The sequence below is a fragment of the Neltuma alba genome, unplaced genomic scaffold, assembly GCF_004799145.2.
Source record: "Neltuma alba isolate B1F8T4 unplaced genomic scaffold, ASM479914v2 tig00012677_pilon, whole genome shotgun sequence".
In the NCBI taxonomy this organism is placed as follows: domain Eukaryota; kingdom Viridiplantae; phylum Streptophyta; class Magnoliopsida; order Fabales; family Fabaceae; genus Neltuma; species Neltuma alba.
In genome coordinates, this window is record NW_021637107.1 from 15,533 (window position 1) to 36,001 (window position 20,469).

Consider the following 20,469-nt stretch of genomic DNA (forward strand, 5'->3'; position numbering starts at 1 on the left):
AGAAAAAAACTATAGGGACTTGATTCAATTTTATTGAAACTAGAAGGACATACGGATTAATTAACCCTAATTGTTATTACATTACATTACATCTCCACCCATTTCCTTGCATCACAATTGCAGGTGCTCCAGTTACATTTTCTTCATTCGTAGCGTTTGATGATTGGATCAAAATTAGATGAACACTAATAATCTTATAACATCAATGAGAACTCTCATCGTCCACTGCCATTGAGGAAGCAGTACTGCTCTCCTTCATAGTTGTCTAGGCAAAAGTCCCATTTTACAAATAAGAATGATTGACAAAAATCATTATCTGAAAATAAAAATGTTAGAGTTAAAAAACTGAAAATATGCTTTAAAAATTCAAAACTGAAGATTTGTTTTGGCCAAAAAAGTTAGAAGATTGAAGGTATATTTTTATCCAAGTTAAAAAGAAATTTATATTTTTATCATAAAAATATCTACGGGACAGGTTTAATTTAAAAATTACAATTAAAATGTTAATTAAGATTTCTATACTATACAAATATTATTAGCCTGAGAATCAGGATTAAGAATATGTCACGTGAGCATATTAAAAGTAGCAGAGAAAAATTATTCCACGCTAATCTTGAACTTTAGTAAATACTATTTTTTATTCTTAATATAAGAGTTAGTTTAATTTTTAATTTGGTTATAAATATAAAATTTTGATTTATTTTGTTTCTCATATTTATCTATTTTTTCAATAATTACATATGTTAAATGTTTAATCAAATGACACTTGATTCACAAGAGTATTTTAAATAGATAATATCTATTTATTACAAATAACTAACCTAACTAATTTTTTTATCTACTTAAATTAGTCAAATACTTTTCTTATATTAGTATAAAAGTCTTATATTTAGGACCGGGAAGTAATTCTTATACTCCTCCGGTCCTTAATATAAGACCCATTTAACTAATTTGATTAGATTAAGGAAGATAGGTAAGTTAGTTAATTATAAGAAAAGTGACACAGTTCTCCCAAAATACCATAATCATCTTTCTTAATACCCCCTCTCCCTCTTCTATTTGATTATGGGTGAGAGAGTATCTATAGGGGTAATTTAGAGAAAATTGATAAATATGAGAAATGGGTCATATATTTAGAACCGAAACCAACTCAAGAATTGGGTCCTATATTAAGAACTGGAGGAGTATTAAGATATGGAGGTGGTAATATGAATCCCAAACTTTGTTTTTTGGCCTGAAATAAGAATCCTAAACTTTAATAAGAGAATAAATTCCGTTGGCAAAAAAAGAGAGGGAGAGAATAAATACCGTTGGAAAAAAAAAGGGAGGATAAATTCGATGGTAAAAAGAAGATAACAAGAGAGTAAGGGGGTGTTTGGATAGAAACCAAACCATGGTTTCAGAAGTGCTTTTACGGATTACGAAGTAAATATGTGGAGGAGGTTACCTCGTTTTGCGGAAAAGTGATTCTGAAATTTAGGTTTTGGTTTTGCCAAACACCCCCTAAATTCTCCCGCGGCGCGAGCTGTTTTTTGTGGGCGCCACTGAGCGAAGCAGCATCTTGGGCATTCCAAAACCTAACGCAGAAGCCGTCTCCGTTGAAACAGAGGAGGTCGCCTGGTTGCAATCGGGACTTCGAGAGACAACCATGCCTACAATCGGTGTCGGGCGGGATCGTCTGTTCGCAGCTCTAGGAAGGACTTACAGTGAGCTTCATTTCCCTTTTCAATCTATCCAGCATTTCAAATGCGCGACAGTTACTGACACTTGCTGTCGTTTTTAATCTCCAGCACAAGAAGAATTCGAAGACCTGTGCTTCAGTTTTGGAATCGAGCTTGACGACGTTGTAAGCTCTTTGACCAAAACTTAAACGTTTTGATAGAAATGTGATTCATCTTACTGATACAATGTGATTCTGACAGACTACTGAGAAAGCAATTGTGAGAAAAGAAAAGCATTTGGAAGAAGAAGTTGATGAAGGTGAAGAAGTTATCTACAAAATCGAAGTTCCGGCCAATAGGTACCCTTACATTTAAATTCTTTTCCCTTAATTACCTCGTGCATGCAGATGCAATCAAAATGTAGGTGTAAATTGGCCATTGCTTCCCAAAAAAGAGTCTTTGATATGACCTTGTAAATGCGTTAAATGTTATTGCTGGTTGACGAATTTTCCTTTCAGGTACACAGGCAAGCCCAACTTCCATTTTAAGTTTACTTAATGATTTACAGTCTTCTGGCTCGAGCCTACGTATAATCAATCGGGGTTGAACCACTTGTTTATATTTAACGGTTTCATCTTATGTTTCTCCTTGAATTTGGGATTTTTTTTTTTTTGGGTTTGGGTTGCAAGCTTTGTACTTTCTGAGAGATTAGCGATGATAATGAAGTATGCTGTACGGAATTAATGCTTGAACGAAGCTAAGATGCTTTTACTTGCACAGATATGACCTGCTTTGCCTTGAAGGGCTAGCTCAAGCCCTCCGAGTGTTCTGTGGTGTCCAGGAAATCCCTACGTACAGTTTGGCTGACATTAGTAAAGATGCAATGCTCAAAATGCATGTTAAGCCAGAGGTAGTTATGCTATCCCTGAACCACTTTTTCAAGGCCATTTACTGATTGGAAACTGAGATGTGTCTCTCGTGTTAATCATTGTAGACATCTTTGATTCGTCCATATATTGTTTGTGCCATACTGAGAGGGGTAACATTTGATCAAGCAAGATACAACAGCTTTATTGATCTCCAAGACAAGCTTCATCAAAACATTTGCCGGTAATGTTGTTTGACTCACTTATTTGCTATCCATATTCTCTTTGGGCACGGTTGGTTACTGGTTTATATGTTTTATATCATTTTTAAATCTTTAGATTCTTTATTTTCTTAGCTTTCAAGGAAAACTGGGTAATCCTTGTTCATTGGTTTATCAAATTATGCGGTTTTAATTCTAAACTGCATTGCCTTTTTTTAGGATCATTTCAACACTTTATCTCTATGTTTAATCTTCATTTTGTTTTTTCAGGCGAAGAACTCTTGTTGCAATTGGCACTCATGATCTTGATAAGTTGGAAGGCCCTTTCACTTATGAGGTTTCTGCTAAATATAAACCATGAATATTCTTTGTGTTATATATATAGGATAGTAAGAAAAACATAATAGGAATTCAGGATCTAGAAGGACTCTTGGGGTATTATGTTGAAAGTTGAAACCTACTTATTAGGAACTTGGAACTTGCTGCCTAGCCTATGCATCTTTTTTATCACTAAACGTATCTTCTTACAATCTGTGTTACAACATCTCTTTCTCTATTGGTTAGTGTGGCATACACTTTCATTTGAGTTGACTGTATGATAGATGGTCTTAAACCATGTTTGAAATCACTGATTGGTAGTGTTTATGTTAAGATCCGGTTAGAAGTTGCTAGTTATGTTCGTTTCTAAGTCAATCTATTTAAGATTTTATCCTGATACAAAGTTGGTATGAAATTTTTGAAGTAGATAAGATTTTGTTGGATTTGTTAATTATTAGGAAGGATTTATTTGGAATTGAAATAGTATTTGGTATGATTATACTCCTCCGGTCCTTAATATAAGACCCGTTTAACTCATTTGATTAGATTAAGGAAGCTAGGTAAGTTAGCTAATTATAAGAAAAGTGACACATTTTTCCTAAAACACCATAATTATTTTTCTTAATACCCTTTTTCCTTCTTTTACTTGATTATGAGGGAGTATCTATGAGAATAATTTAAAGAAAACTGATAAATATGAGAAATGGGTCTTATATTTAGGACCAAAATCAACTCAATAATTGGGTCCTATATTAAGGACCGGAGGAGTATTATTAGGAGGATTTAGATAGGATTTAATTGTATTAGTAGGATTTGAACTATATCTGCTAGGACTTATGCCTGTAAATAAGGGCAGCATACCTGCTTCATTTTTGTCATTTAGGAACACTGAAATTATTAAGACTATTCTCGTGGTCTCTGTTCCTTTCTCTCTCTTTTCCCCTCTTTCTCTCTCTTTCCGATCTAAATTCCATAGTAGAAGCGTTGAAGGATTCTGCTTTTCTTTTTTCTTTTTTTTCCCCTGGTTGGAGTTATATGGCCTACTTAGCTCCATTCTATTGTTGCCCGAATACTTTGAATACTTAATTAATTGTTGTGCGTCAAAGTTTATTGGTATCATAAATGCTGGATGATGCTGTAGGTAAATTTAACAGGCTTTACTGCAAAGCTACGCCATTGATAATTCTTACCTTGTGTGTTTTTTCCCCCCAGGCTTTACCTCCTTCAAGTATAAATTTTGTGCCACTAAAGCAGGTATTTCTTTTAAAACTAACATATCTTTGAAATTGCATACTGCTACCACTTCATTTAGTTACTCTTATTTTATTGATTTATTGTGCAACGCATATGGCTTAAACAGTCCTCTGTTGCATGATACTAATAGGATAAAAGCGTTTTAAACTACTCTGGATTTTTGTTTTGAAATTCAACTTTCATCTTCTTTTCCCTTTGGGTGCTGTAGGAAAAGAACTTCAGGGCTGATGAGCTTATGGAGTTTTACAAAGTGAGTTCTTACAAATATTTCTTTATTGGCTTTAGCATATCCAACTAAGGGTTTTTATTTGTGCACCTCCTTGGAATTCATTCAATTATGGGTCGATAGTTTATTAAAGTATCTTTTAATAGGATGTTGTTGTTTAGAGACAACTCTATATATTTACCTGGTTTATGTTTGACAGTCGGATTTGAAGCTGAAGAAATTCTTGCACATAATTGAAGGCTCACCAGTATTCCCTGTTATATATGACTCTAAGAGGTATTATATTTCTTTAGCATACTGATCATCAAATAGCTTATAAATGTTTCAAAACATTTTGCCATTGTACGTGTTTAGCTGTTGCAAACTTGTGTTTGCATCCAGGATGCCCTATTCACATTTAATTTTGTTGAATCACTATGGATGCTGACTTTGATCACTTTTTTTTTTTTTGGTAATATATACTGTTTACAGTGTTGCTAGATACAATTTTGAAGATACTGTCTAATAATTGCCAAACAAATGTAAAATATAAGATCATAGATAGTTTTGTTTCTCCTTAGCTTATAGGTAATGTTTATTGGGTTAACTTGCAGAAGCAGCCTTGTTGATTTTGCTTCTTCTCTGTTTAAGTACATTGTAATTTTTGCAAGCTGATATAGTAGCACTTGACCTTATTCGCACTCAAATTATGTTGTGCAATTCAATTTTTGACATGTTATACTCTTTTGACAGAACTGTTTTATCTTTACCCCCAATTATAAACGGTGCACGTTCAGCCATCACTCTAGAGACAAAGAACGTATTTATTGAATGTACTGCTACTGATCTGACAAAGGCAAAGATTGTTTTGAATACAATGGTAGAGAACTGTAGCTTACTGCGTTGTCTCTATTCAACCTCATTTTTTCTCTTTTCCATTATGTTGATGGTGGCAGCCTATTCTATCTTTTGTCAGGTAACAGCCTTTTCAGAATACTGTGAGAAGAAGTTTGTAATTGAACCAGTTGAAGTGATTTCCTCTGATGGAAAGTCATGCATATATCCTGATTTATCTATCTACAATATGGAAGTTTCTCTGTCTTACATAACTGGACTGATTGGGGTGTCATTGGAAATGGAAGAGGTATTTATTTATGTACCTTTCTTATGTAGATTGTATATGTGCTTCATAATCTTTAACAAATGATTATTAGCCCGATGAACCCAATAAATTTGTGGGCTGAGTTTATAAGAGGCAAAGGTCCAATATGCTGGATAAGGACAAGTCTAAGTCTGATTATGATGGTAAGAGGACTAAAGGTGGACCCAAGCCTGCTAATGCTGAAGGCTGAGGCCAATGACTATTACCCAGGATTTTTTTCCTACGGAGTGGGCAAGGAAAGACACGTTGACTGGGGAGATTCCCGAACCTCTTGAGTTCAGGGATCATTTTCTATTTCTGCTATTGTTCACTGTCCTCTATTTTCTTGCATTTTCCAGCTGTCCGGTCACTGTAGCCGAGTATTATTAACTTTTGACTACCTTGACCTCTGCGTCCTCTTCCATTCCTCATAGAAGAGGCTTTGTACTGACTCTCCTACTTATTATGGATCAATTATTAATACCAAGTTACATCAAAGCAACATATAGATTAAGTGGATTGTTCCTTTTCTTGCAAATTGGCTGTTGATAATCTTTGGCTGATCATTTAATTCTTGTCCATGTCATGGCTTTCTTTATGGTCCATTGCCTTAAGCACATATGCTAACTTTATCTTGTTTAACGCAGGACTCAGGGCTCTGATGTTTTCTGAACTAATTAAAGCATTAAATAATGCTTAATTTGCTGTTCTTGTTGCTTAAGAGATATCCTTTTCTTCAGGTCACTGGACTATTAAATCGAATGCAGCTGCTTGCCAAACAATCTGTGGCTGACAATAAGCAGGGTAACATTGTTGTATCTGTTCCTCCTTCCAGAAGTGACGTTCTTCACCCATGTGATGTTATGGAGGTATTGGCAGGAATTTGCTTGGTCAATGAACTGTTGCCATTCAAATTGTCAAAGACCTGGATCCATTAAATGCATATTGTGCTGACAGCTTGTTGATATGTGCGTGTTTCAATTTTCTCTCTGTAGGATGTTGCAATTGCTTATGGATTCAATGCTATTAAGGATAAAGCAATTATTGATAATAAGGGCTCTAAGAGGTTGGCTGCTTCCTTGAGATTACTTCCTTTGAATGAACTCAGCGATCTTATCAGAAAAGAGGTATAATGCAAGTGCTTTAACCATTATGGTTTAAGGTTCATGCTTTTCAGGCTTAAAATATATTCTGCTCTTTTTCTTTTTCTTTTTTGGATAACAAAAATACATGCCACTCTTATCTATAAAATAATCCATTAAATGTTTAAAGTAAATCATTTTCATTATATGTTAGGCTTAATTTATTTAAATTTTTCTATTTATCTGAGTCTCATCATTCCCTAATCTTCTTTGCAGGTGGCAATGATGGGATTCACAGAGGTCTTGACTTTTATACTTTGCTCTTCTAAGGAAAATTTTGGCATGCTGAATCGTAAAGATGACGAAACAATATCCGTTGTCATTGGAAACCCTAGATCTTCAGATTTTGAGGTCTGCATGCATTATATCAGCATATAAGTTTGAGTACTCATTGTTTGCTCAGCAGTTCCCTGACCTTCACAAAGTTCATTACGCTTATCTTCCCTTTTAGTTGCCTCACTATGATATTTTTCATGCTTCAATTCTCAGATGGCTTTAGTTCTAGATATTAATACTTTATCCTATTCTCACAGGCTGTTAGAACTAGTCTTATGCCAGGCATTTTGAAAACTGTGGCTCACAATAAGGACCATCCGAAGCCCATAAAGGTATCATTTTAGCTCTTACCCATATCTGTTAACCTGTTGGATTTTTGAACTTAATCAGCTAAATTTGTTTATTACTTTTCAATAAGAACATCAACTTAATTGATGACCTATGCATAAATTAGTTGGAGTCTCAACCACCTTTTTTTAATAAAGGCTTCAATGTTGCCTTTTGAGTTCTCTGCCGATTGCACTATCAGTTTGTTGGCACTAAAGTATCTTTGGTCTTAGTCTTGTGTTACTATAAAGTATTTGATAACAATACCTCTGCATCATAACAAGTTTCTGGATTCATCCCTTTGCTATCTGTTGGTTCAGATTTTTGAAGTTGGTGATATTGTGGTCTTGGATGACACAAAAGATGTTGGTGCCAGAAATCAACGCCAACTTGCTGCGCTTTACTGTGGTTCTAATGCAGGATTTGAGGTATAATAAGCATTGATGTCATGGAACTTCATTTAGTATTTTTTGCTCTTTGAATACCGAGTTATCATACATAATACTTTTGTGTAGTGCTTACTGTACCTGACCAAGTTGGGATTTTTTAAATAAAAACAAAAGCATGAAGGACAGAGCTATACTTGTTTTTCTTTTGGGAAAAAAAAATGTCCCTAGATTGCTTTTTTTATTTTGCCCCAGAGCTTCAAGTTCTCACTTGCCTTACCCCTTATAAAGTTTATGGTTGATAATAAATACTCCTGCTCCTCACTGTTACAATGAATTCCCTCTAGAGATAAGAAAAGTAAATTGGATTATCATACTTCTAAATTTTATTTCAATGATATGCAGATAGTTCATGGCTTGGTTGACAGAGTAATGGAAAAGAACGGGGTTCCTTTTGTTTCACCTGGTGATAGAACAGGTTATTATATTGTGCGATCAGATGTAAGTATATATTGCATAGATGTTCTCTTGCGTGTGAGTGTTTGTGTTCCAAGCTCTTCTCCGTAAAGTTTTATGCTGCTGCTGATTACTTGACGTAACTGCTTAATGAAGGAGCCCGAGTTTCTTGCGGGTAGGCAAGCTAAAATCGTTTACAAAGGACACCACATCGGCACTTTTGGCATTGTTCACCCGGAGGTACTTGTGATTACTAAAATTCTGTTGGCTTGATTTAGGGCTTATTTGGCAATGTTGTGAGCCTTAAAAGCTGCTGCGATGTTGACGATATGGAAGATTGTGGAAGAACATTCAAACTGCCGTTTGATAAAAACATTATTTAAGATGCTATAAATTGAATAATATTCACAATGTTTGGTAAATATCCTTATAAGCAACTGTGTGTTGGGTGCTTCTCAGAAGAACCACAATTATTGAAGATATCAAATGCAAATTTCTACACTTTGCTGTCACAAACCACCAGAAGCAAAAGACCACGTCATTCACAAATAGGGCCTTAGCATGGCAAGTTATTAGTTCGTTTTGCATGCCTATGTTTATAGGGGTTTGTTTTATTATCTTTGTAATTGTCTGTTGTTTGTCTAACAAGCTAATATGCCCATAAATGCCGGTGCGAGAGGTATTGTCTAGCGAGTGGAAATAATTAGGAGGCATGGAGTGCATACTTCAGTGTTCCAACGATGTAATTATATCTCAGTGGCAATAGTTGTGTCTATTTGACTTGGCACATTTTCCTCAACGTTTCATATTATTTGTATCTAGAAGTTTCAGAATGTCCTTGCAGGTGCAAACCAATCAGATAATGTGCTTTGGGGTCAGATGCATTATAACCAATAATGCTTATGTTTTCTTTCAGGTATTAAGCAACTTTGACATTCCTGATCCCTGCTCCTTCGCAGAACTCAACATTGAAAGCTTCTTATAGAGATTAACTAACTGGAGATGTGAGTGTCTTCATCAATATTATCTGTTGTAAGTCATTGACAATGCAGTTTGTATTTTCTTCATCAAGTAGCTTTACTCACCTATTCACACCATCATCCCTCAATTATTACTCCCCTCCTCTCTCCCGGGTAATTTTGTTTGGGCTGATATTCGCCGACTTTTCTGCAGGTAAGCTGGTGTTCCCCCACTGCCTCTTTTGATTCACATTGCACCTTCAAGCTGTGAATTAGGAGCTCTACCGCTTGACTGCTTTGTTCATCATACATGGGTTTCCTGGGAACTTAAAGCAACTGTAACTGGGAAAATGGAATAACATATTTGCCCGAAAAGGGCTGTTTATTTACTTGACAGTTTTGATTATTGGAAGCTATTTGCTACCTGATAAAAATGACTTCCGAGTTGCATAGCTTTATATGGGAAGGAAGAAAAAACTTTGATTTTGGCCTTACAGGCTTTGTATTTGATAAATTCGAATTTTGTATTTGATGCTAAAGGGGAGTGGCGAGAATGTTTGCTAATCAAGGGGAAGTCAGTGGACATAGCATTTCATATTGCGTGATTCTTTAGAAGTCCATTTACTACTTCTGTTATTAATTATAAGAACTAGTTAGTTAATTTGAAGAGATTAAAAAAAGAAGTTAAATTAGTTATTTGTAATAAATATGTAGTCTTTTTTAAAATATCTTTACTAATTAAGTGTATTGGCTAAAACTAACATTGTTAGAAGGATTACTTTAAGAAAAAATGCATAAATATAATAGACAAAATGGATTGGATTGTTATATTTAAAATTAAAATAAAAGTCAAATAAAGTTTTATATTAAGGATCAGAAATAGTAATATTTTTCGGGGATAATTAGGTTGCTAGTTTTTATAGTTTCATCCAATTTTAAATTAGGTCCCTGTAGTTTTTTTTTATTATTATTAAATCCTTATTGTTTGCTCAATTTTGATGAGAGTTCTTCCATTACTAACATTGTTAGTTTAAGTGGATAAGGGCTTATGTGGCAGCATTCATTGTCTTCTTCCTCAGCTTCTCTCCCTCTCTCTTCCTTTCAATCTCCTTTAAACCACCCGATGCTCTCTCTACATAATGATCGTCTTACTTGCCCATCTTTTCAATTAATAAGGCCCACTGTCCTTCCTCACTCCCCCTTCTATTCTCACTCTCACTCTCTCTCCCCCTTCCTTTCTCTCTCTCTACTACCTTCACTGTCATGAGAGATTCTTTCAAGAACAACAAGTTCTTCCCATAATAATCATGGTGAAGAACCCAATCAGACAAGAAAATGCGGTAAGTTAGAAACGAAACTATCTCCAAACATTTATTGGTGAGCTCGCAGGAGGTTGATACCGTCGCTGTTATGACTTCTAGTGGAAACTCAATATTTTACTGTCCAAGGGTTTAACAATACAATTAATACATGGAGAATTTTGACACCATGAATGTTAGAGACCATATCGTCTTCATTCGTAGAAATTAGAGAGAGAGAAACGAAGGAGAGAGAGAGTGAGAATGGAAGGGGGAGTGAGGAAGGAGAGCGGGGGTTTGTTAGTTGAAAAGGTGGGCAAGCAGAACAATGATGATGCAGAGGGAGCATCGGGTGGTTTAAAGGAGATTGAGGGGAGGAGGGAGGGAGAGGTGAGGTAGAAGACAATGATACCTGCCACGTAAACCTTTCTCTACTTAAACTAATAGTGTTGGTAACTGAAGGACCTTTATCAAAACTGAGCAAACAATAAAGATATGATAAAAGAAAAAAAAATATAGAGAACTAATTCAAAACTGAATGAAATTATAAAGACTAGCAAACTAATTATCTCATATTTTTCGTCTGGTAAAAAGAGCGCATAGTATACAAAGGGAAAGAGATAACGTCATGCTTGGTCGGAGTTCAAAAAACGAGTATTTAAGGATACAATGAAAAGTGAGAAATTTCATGCCATTTTTTGGGGGATGTCTTCTTCCATTGCTTCATATATCTGCTACCCTCTTTTACCCCCACATGAGCATGACGTCGCTTTTTGTGTCGTATCAACTAATTTGATTTTTTTTTTTAAGTTAATACAATTCTTGTTCCTCAAATTTTAAATAATAGGATTACATGTTCAAAATTTTTATTCAATTATAAGGATTAATATTCTAAATAAAAAGAAATTAAAAGGATTAAAACCTGTGATTTAAAACTTGTGAGATTAAAATCAAAATAAAAATAAACTTAAGGTTTGATGGTCTAAAAGTCATATTAACTCTTTTATTATTATTATTATTATTATTATTATTATTATTATTATTATTATTGTGTTATTTATTTTAATTAAAAATAAATGTCAATCATTCAAATCAAGTATTTGATCAAAAAAATTATGCTTACTACGCAAAGAAATTATCTACAAAATGAGTCTTAGATTATTAGATAATTAATTTACAATAAAAAGGGATCTTAATTATTTCAACGAATGCTATTTTTGATTCTTAACGTAACTTAAATTTTAAAAAAATTTAAACTACAGAGTGAGTGTTATATTATATCATATTATATTATAGGAAAAATTAATCTTTTAGTCCTCTAATTTTTAACTCACTTTTAACTCAATTTTCTAACTATGACTTGACGCGACTCAGTTCCTAAATTTTCAAGTTAGTTATGATTTAGTCCCTTAACTTTTCACATTTAATAATTTAATCCTTTTTCATATATAAATTATGTTGAGTTATCAATTAATTATCTGATGTGGCAAAAATATTATTTAAAAGTATTAAAAATGGCAATCAGAGCTTCCTGCATGGGGAAAAAAACATAAGCTTTCTTCTTTCTTCTTCATCCACCTCGACAAGGCCAACAGATGCAATAAGAATAGATGTGAAAAACAAGTAAATAAAAGTTTGGTGGACCAAAAATAGATATTACTGGAAACCATAGCAATTTTATGCCATACATGAGACTCCATTTGAACTATGCTCCTCTAACCTGGTCTCCAAATGTCAAAAGTAACGGACATAAAGGTGCCAAGGTGCTTTTAGTTGTGTAATTGATTCAACTTCAAGGATACAATTCGATAGTGCTAATTTATATTGGAATTATATAGTGTTGTCATGAGGCTTGGGCTGCATACGGTGCGGCTGACTTATATTGGGTGCACATTTGTAGGTTTTTGTGAATTTTCCCAGCGTGGCCCGCCGGAGTGGTTGAGGAAGAAAGCTGATGCCCTCTTTTTTTCCCCCTCATGCTGGAAGCTCTAATTACAATTTTTAATACTTCTAAATAACTATTTTTGCCACATCAGATAATTAATGATTACTCAACATAATTTATATTAAATGTGAAAAGTTAAAGGACTAAGTCATAACCGAGTTGAAAGTTCAGAGACTGAGTCACGTCGAGTCATAGATAGAAGATTAAATTAAAAATAAGTTAAAAATTAGAGGGCTAAAAGATTAATTTTTCCTATATTATATTATATTATATTAAAGATCGGAGGAAGTATTTGATATTACTGATCTACTCCCCCCTAATCCGACGTTGAAATGAACACGATGATGAGAATCGGTTAATGGAATACCTTGCACTCCCTGATCTCACATTCTATTTGTTGATAATTTCTCCATTCATTTCAAGTTTGAGGGCAAGCCTTTCAAAACGAACACGGCGAGAAGCGGTGTCTCCATACGTCAAGCATGATCAAAATCGGGAGCTCATGGAATGACTCCAAAGAGGACACTTGGGTCGGGAAGAAAACTCTCAAGCTTCAATGGATTTGCCACAAAAACTGCAAAAAACTGTCGTCAAGAGGCTGCGACTCTTGTGACTTGCTCGATAATCTTTGACTTTACATGCCGCAAATGTTGTTCTTATTCACAGGTCATTCCAAAAGATCTAGCAAACTATGAGCGCAGTTTCAGACTAATTTCGGCCCCAAATTCATCTTTCTGGCTCACAATTGCGACAAGGATGATGTTCGGCATTGTGAGGGAAGGGACCATAGAAGGTTTTGTATAGATAGCTAATAAATTCATGAACCTTGGCCTCAGGACCTTGGGGTTGATTAGCATTTAGCAATCATGTCGAATATAGCTATCCTTGTTGTTTTCGCTCTCCTCATTTGTTCCTCCTCTGTCGCTAACTCCAACAGATTATTGAGTAGGCAATTTCTGCCACCACCACTCACAGGTCCAGAATCTCTGGCATTTGACTCAGTCGGTGAAGGACCTTACACTGGTGCTTCTGACGGAAGAATCTTAAAATATGTAGGACCAAGTGATGGTTTTGTTGAATTTGCTTCCTCCTCGCCATGCAGGTAATTTTTTGATTCTGCACATGCCCTTTAAGAGAGGTCTGCTTCTGATTAAAACTAGATGTTTGATGCTTCAGGAACAAAACCATCTGTGATGGGATTTCTGATTTTTCAGAAATTCAAAAAACATGTGGGAGGCCATTGGGATTGGCTTTCAATTATCAGACAAGCGAACTGTACATAGCAGATGCTTATTTTGGACTCATGAAGGTGCCTTCCTCTGGAGGGTCTCCAACCCAAGTTGTTTCTTGTGTAGAAGGGAAATCTTTTCGATTTCTAGCAGGCTTGGATATAGACCCTCAAACTGGAGTTGTTTATTTCACAGAAGCTAGCACCACTTACCAGATCAGGTAAATAATCCTTTCCTCTTGGTTGTCTTCACAAGGTTGCATAGCTGGGGATGTTGAAACTATCATTGCCCACGATAAATATCAGACCCAACTGATTGACCTAACAGGGGAAACAAAAAAGAACACCAATCTTTTCATTGGGTCAGATTAACAACATTCAAAGGAGTTAGCTCAATCAAATAGCATGCCTTCTTGCGAGATCTGCAGAAGAGATTAAAATCAGATAATACTAGCCATGCACCCAAAAAGTAATGGAAGAGCCGGCTAGGAACTAGAGAACCAATATAGAAATTAGCAGACCTATCAAAAATGATCAGGAACTAATGAACTGGGATTTTTCATACTTCTTTCTTCTTATTATTGAAACCACGGTGGATTGGATACTAAAAACATCAAATGTACGGAACAAAATTTTCAGAGATCTACCGACACTACTTAGGAGTGGAGATAATTCGGGAAGCCTGGTCAAATTCGACCCATGCACCATGGAAACGAGTGTGTTGCTTAGAGATCTAGCAGTGCCATCTGGGGTGGCTGTAAGCAAAGACGGTTCATATGTGTTAGTGAGCGAGTTCATGGCCAACAGAGTCCAGAGATTCTGGCTGGAAGGTGACAAACAAAACACATCAGAAATATTCTTACAGCTCCCTGGAAAACCAGATAATATCAAGAGGAACTCAGCGGGGGACTTCTGGGTGGCGGTGAACAACCAGGTGGGATCGCCACCACCGTCAAGGCCGCCGGTTCTGCCTCTGGCAGTGAGAGTGGATGGGAATGGTTTTGTTTTGCAAGAAGTGGCCCTGGTTGAGGAATATGGTACTGAAATGGTGAGTGAAGTTCAGGAGTTTAACGGGAAGCTGTATTCTGCTTCCCTTGATGTTTCCTATGTCAATGTTTTCATGCCTTAAGAGATAATACTAATGTTTTTAAGCTTCCAAACCAAACCCAGCTTGCCACGTTGCTACGGTACGGTGGCATAAGATACTAATGGAGAACATGTCATTTATCAAATAATTCAGAGAGATTTATAATATCTCTTTCCTTCTCTATTGCAGTACACGTGCGGCTTTTCCCAATACGCCATACTTTTCCCACATATATGAACAATATGTTTCTACAAATTTAAACATAGAATGTATTACAAATTTTTCATGAAATAATAAACCAAAAGATTAATGATTTTTTTCAATAATAGAACATTAACATTGTAAACCAAGATAGTTAAACAGCGTTCACCCAAAAAAAAAAAACATAGGTAAATATCATTACGTTGATTTGATTAAAAAAATGTACACTTGTCTACCAATATGTACAAGTATACATTTGATTCTTTAATAAAAAATTAAATCTAATAATTTCTTGCAAAATAAATATTTTTGTTATCGTGTTCTATTTTCTATAATCACCTTAGTTATTTTCATATACGGAATAATTAAATGTTTAGACTATAAGATTAATTTAAATTTAAATACCAGAAAAAATATTTTGATAAAAGAATATTTAAATGTTATTGAACAGATGGAGGGGTGAGAGAATTTTTTTTGGGGACAAAAGAGCGAAAATTTATCATAATAATTAATTGTTAAACTTTAGTTTTAAAAAAAAGAGGGAAAAAAATAGAAAAGGATGGGAGGGAGGAAATTCCGGTAATGGGCTCGGGTTGGGTAATGGGCTATTTTCGACCATGGAAAAAGAAATGGACAACCCGAACTACCGAAATTGGTGACCCGTCTTTTTGGTTCGAAGGAAAACAGATTTACGGGAGAAACTGGAAAAATCAGCAAATTTTTCTGAAAAATTTTGCATTTTGCACTGCTTTGCTCTCACATCAATTGTTCTCACACAGATTTACTTATGGATGGCCATTAAAATAAAAATGCCTCCAAAATTACAAAAATTATCCGATAAGCTGGACATGGTCTTCGCTTCCTTCCGTAGATACTTTAGCATGAAGCAGCAAAGCTCCAAGGTCCAGCTTTTGTACGACCACTGCAACAAGATCTTCACGCCTTCCGGAACACCTCGTCCTTCTTCTCAAGCCTTACAGAAGCTCTCTTCAGTTCTTGGTATTTCTTATTGAACTTTAGATGTGCATTTTTCTATTGTTATGCTCTTCGACTTATAGTTTTACTCAGTCGTAAAACTATGCTTATGGGTAGCTCAAACAAATAGTGCTCGTAGCTAGTGCTGCAAGTAGCGACTATTGTCAATGTTGTTATGGGTGTTAAAGTAAAACGCTGGAATTAATTCTTTCATATTAGAATAGAATTAACATTGCAATGCTTGAAATTTTCGACTCTAATTTGAAGGATGGAACGCATTTCATTTTATCTGTAGAAACTGTGAGGAATAAATAATTTTGTAATTAATACTGATTGAGAAAGATATTAGAACTATAAAACTTGTGCACTCATGGACCTGTGTAAACTGGCTTTCCAGGGGGCGTGTCATTGGCTGGTTCTAGAAAATTTTTACTTTTTGAGAAAAATCATAATTGGTGGCTTAATATGATTTCGAGGACATCAATTCAAGAATCTTTTTTCTGGCCTCTGTAACTCTGAAGTGCTTCATAAAAGATTAATCTATTTCTGCGTAAAACTCAGCCTGTTGCTTAAACTATCAAGTAATTTTACAGGAGCCTTAGAATTTGATATTGGTATTAGACAGTTGTCTAGTTTGTTTTATTTATCAAAATAAATTTTTGGAGGAAAACTTGAAATAAAACTGTTCTCTATGTTTAGATTGTAAGCTATGCTGCAGCCCGGTTAATATGTTTGAGGGAAATAAAATCCATTTCTAAGGCAAGGAAAAAGAAGACGTATGCAATATATAATATGTACTAAACTTCCCTGGTTGCTGCTTTGCATGAATGATCTTTCGAGTCTCTTTACTGACAAAATACAGATAACTTTATGATCTCAAGAGGTTGGAATTTAACTCTGGTTAGAATACTATGATGAATGATTTTTCATGCGCTGTTAACAATGCATGACTTAGCAGACACTGTTCAACCAGCTGATGTTGGGCTTAAAGAGGAAACTTCAGATGATGATCGAGGCCATGGATTCTTTGGAATTACCCAACTGAATAGGGTTGCTCGATGGGCTCAACCATTAACATATGTGGATATTCATGAAGGTGACAGTTTTACGGTGAGCTTTGATGTGACATTTACTCAGTTACAGAACCGACATGTCAAACCTCTAGACTCACAAGTGATGAGTTAGTGATCTGACTTGCAATTTTATATTTGTCTCTTGTTCATATTATGTGTGGCCTGAAGGGCAGTAGCAAATAAAAAAGAAGGGGTAGAAGGTGAAAATGAAACCCATTAGCCATAGCCCTTTGAGTATCTGCTGGTCATTCAAATGGGAACTAGTATTTGCATGCTGATTTATTAAACTTAAGCTGACATTTACTCTAGCCATTTGCTAGCAGCACATATACTGTTCAGCTTCTCTTCTCTCATTCTATGCTGTTAATTTGTAAATTTTACTCTTAATTGAAAGAAACATAGTAAAATAGTATTAGTGTAACTAGGCCAATAGTTTATCTTGCCATTTGTGTAAGCTTCATTTCTGGGGTCTAGGCTTGTTTGTGTTTATATGTCGTTTATGTTTTATCTATCTTCTAAAGAAACAAGTGCCTTTGTATTTAATTTACCAAAAGTACCTGATTATCGGTACATGTGTGACTCAGAACTCAGGTTTATCTAAACTGTTCCTTATTTTCTTGCAGTCAGACTGATCATGATGTCTGTATCTAAAAATTAATCATAATGATTTTCTTGTGATTTTTCCACCCACTGTGAAATGGAATTTACTCTTAAGAATAAAACAAATTCATTTGGTGCAGATGTGTATATTCTGCTTTCCTACTTCTTCGGTGATTCCACTCCATGATCACCCGGGGATGACTGTATTTAGCAAACTCCTCTATGGTTCTTTGCATGTGAAAGCTTATGACTGGGTCGAGCCTCCCTGCATTGTAGAAAACAAGGAACCTGGAAGTGCTCCAGGTATGACATAATTATATTACATTTTTCACTTCCTTTCTTTAGTTCATCCTTGAAAGTGAAGACCTTGTCCTGCCAAAGTGTAATCTTCCTTACAGAACTCAAAATATCTACAATACATGTCATTTAAAAGGAAAATTATGTAAGAAAAGAAGTAGACCACTGCTTGAAAAATCAATATATTTTCATAGACTTCTCAAACCACAAGTCTCCTGGCTGGGAACTATGAGCACGCAGATGCAGATGTGATGGCGATCAACTCTAAGCTCATGATGATGACTCGTGTAATAGTCATCCTGAACATCTATTATCTAATGCTCATATAGTTGATTGTCTTAAATCTACTGGACTCTATAATCAATAGGACTCATGGTTTGTTTTCCCCTGTATAATGTGGTCTATCTTTGTTTTTGGTTTATTTATTCTATTAATTTATTCTATTAATGATATCAAACCTCAATAGGTCACAAAATTTATTGCCTCTCTTCCTCCTTCTCTACGATGAAGGTAACAATAATGATGTCTAGTGATGCAATCAATTGCCTTCATATGATGGCAGCCATTTTTTTTCTGATTAACATAGTAAATGGTTTGAATCAGCACAAGACGAGCAAATGGTTGCAACTTACAAGTCAGAATGATTTCACTATGTGATGTAACACACTCACACACTTGTACAGATGCAAACAAAGGGGATTATGAGGGAGACAGATAGGGGAAGAGAGAATCGAGTAACAGAAATGGAGGGGGAAGAAACAGAGCGAAAGAACTTTTTTTTTTTGGGGGGGGGGGTCATAAGCAGCAAATCGCATCATTCATCAAAATATACTTGCATGTGCTGCATGGTGGCTATTTACAGAAGCCACTACTCAGGTTTCCTTCTTATGAAGGAAGCATAAAAAATAAAATAAAGGTTTCCTTCTCAAGAAGGAAACATCCCACTTGCAGCCCATATGCTAAATAAAGTGAAAAAGAAAGTAATAAAATACGAAAGTAAGATAGACTCCCTTCTACATGAGGTTTCTTCAAAATATATCGATTCTTATATTCCTTTGCTATGATATCAAATTTGGTTTATAATAACTATGAATTCTACTTCTGTTATTGCTGAGGACCCAATTTGTATATTACTCATGAACTCTCTTCTTGAACATCGAGCACCCAAATTTGTTTGATCATATATGGTATTCTGGAGCTTTTTCTTGGACATCAGTCAATTTGGAAATCATCACTTCTTGCCTTATACTTCCTGCCTTTCTCTGTCAAGTAATTTATAATTCTTCCGAGCATCTCTTATTTTCGGTTTTTCCCCTTCCTTGTAGTACGACTGGCGAAGTTGGCAGTTGATAAAGTTTTGACTGCACCATGCGAGACATCAGTTCTGTATCCAAAGGAAGGTGGTAATCTGCACTGTTTCACGGCAGTGACCCCCTGTGCTGTGCTAGACATTCTCGCACCTCCTTACAGTGAAGATGCAGGAAGGAAGTGCACATACTATCACGATTATCCTTATTCAGCATTTGGTAATTAACTGCTAACAAACGTTGCCTATATTCTGTGGATCATACTACTGATTGAACCCCAAGTTGCAAACGAGGACTGCTTTAGTTCAATTGCGTTTTCCCATTCTAAAGTATGCCAATGCTGCTTAAAATTCTTGTAAACTCGTTTGTTCATTTGGAATCGGATATCAGAGCCATATCTCAGAGTTTTCTGTTTGTTACTACACTGCAGCAACGGGAAATGGATCTAAGGTATGTGATGGAAAAGAGGAGGAATATGCTTGGCTTGCTGAGATAGAAACGCCTAGTGACCTTTCCATGCGGCAGGGGGTTTACTCTGGTCCGGCTATCCAGACCTAGCTCTGGCTGTATGTTTCCCGTTTGATGTGTGGGTGACATGAATGCTGGAAAATATCTGCCATCCTTTTACTCCTGGAGGATCTAAAGTAATTATACGTAGCATTTTCTGGTGGATTCCTTTTCGTGTATGCATACTTGGGAGTAAAGTCTTGATTCAGAATCCGTATTACCGTATTTATCCCTTTTTCTTTTTCTTCGGGATGTATCATCTTTTTATCCGAGAGTCATAAATCCTGTAAATATTCAGTCAAAGGTTATGGCTATAGTGATAACTGGATTTTCTCGTCACATGTCTCCTTCCGTTCCTTGGATGTGATTTTCTATTCGAAACATGCCTGACACTAAATGTAGGTAATTTTCCCGATAAAAATTCAAACGTTATAATCTTCCGTCAGACCCAAATCCCGTTGTGTGGAGGAAAATGTTTTTTCACATATACATACACATACATATATGTGTATGTATATTTTATACATTTTGCTGAATGCGCGCGCACACAAGGTTTAGTTGCTATATGAGAGCCGTGCTTATGGGAAAACTTTTTCTTTTTTAACTTCAAAAAAGAATCTTGGATTTTTTATAATTACATTTGAAAACTTATCTAATACATATTAAGGTTTTGACACCTCATTGTTATTAGTGGATTGCATGGGATTTCTTTCAAATGAATTGGGAGTAATTTTCTATT

The 20,469-nt window shown here is 35.4% G+C and overlaps 3 protein-coding genes across 5 annotated transcripts; all 3 read left to right on the forward strand.

Moving 5' to 3' along the window:
* Window positions 1–1,539: 1,539 nt before the first annotated feature.
* LOC114729770 (phenylalanine--tRNA ligase beta subunit, cytoplasmic) lies at window positions 1,540–9,809 on the forward strand. Of its 2 annotated transcripts, none has more exons than XM_028916808.1 (20): window positions 1,540–1,706; window positions 1,791–1,846; window positions 1,923–2,020; window positions 2,442–2,571; window positions 2,656–2,771; window positions 3,019–3,085; window positions 4,279–4,320; window positions 4,529–4,570; window positions 4,746–4,822; window positions 5,279–5,405; window positions 5,502–5,669; window positions 6,407–6,535; window positions 6,662–6,793; window positions 7,025–7,159; window positions 7,342–7,416; window positions 7,732–7,839; window positions 8,203–8,298; window positions 8,410–8,493; window positions 9,170–9,285; window positions 9,427–9,809. In XM_028916808.1, exons 1-19 carry the CDS (start codon window positions 1,649–1,651, stop codon window positions 9,236–9,238), a joined length of 1,809 nt encoding a protein of 602 aa, XP_028772641.1. In that variant the 5' UTR covers window positions 1,540–1,648; the 3' UTR covers window positions 9,239–9,285; window positions 9,427–9,809. The 2 variants fall into 2 exon arrangements, with proteins under 2 accessions (XP_028772641.1, XP_028772642.1); XM_028916809.1 differs by having other exon boundaries at window positions 9,170–9,257.
* LOC114729772 (plant cysteine oxidase 3-like) lies at window positions 1,809–20,070 on the forward strand. 2 transcript variants are annotated; one of them, XM_028916813.1, is made up of 6 exons: window positions 1,809–1,812; window positions 15,874–15,970; window positions 16,905–17,056; window positions 17,760–17,922; window positions 19,242–19,442; window positions 19,654–20,070. In XM_028916813.1, the coding sequence occupies exons 4-6, from the start codon at window positions 17,760–17,762 to the stop codon at window positions 19,779–19,781; spliced, it is 492 nt and encodes a 163-aa protein (XP_028772646.1). In that variant the 5' UTR covers window positions 1,809–1,812; window positions 15,874–15,970; window positions 16,905–17,056; the 3' UTR covers window positions 19,782–20,070. The 2 variants fall into 2 exon arrangements, with proteins under 2 accessions (XP_028772646.1, XP_028772645.1); XM_028916812.1 differs by lacking the exon at window positions 1,809–1,812 and having other exon boundaries at window positions 15,820–15,970.
* On the forward strand, window positions 13,322–14,812 carry LOC114729771 (protein STRICTOSIDINE SYNTHASE-LIKE 11-like). The gene is made up of 3 exons (XM_028916810.1): window positions 13,322–13,557; window positions 13,632–13,904; window positions 14,323–14,812. The coding sequence occupies exons 1-3, from the start codon at window positions 13,322–13,324 to the stop codon at window positions 14,810–14,812; spliced, it is 999 nt and encodes a 332-aa protein (XP_028772643.1).
* Window positions 20,071–20,469: the final 399 nt, after the last annotated feature.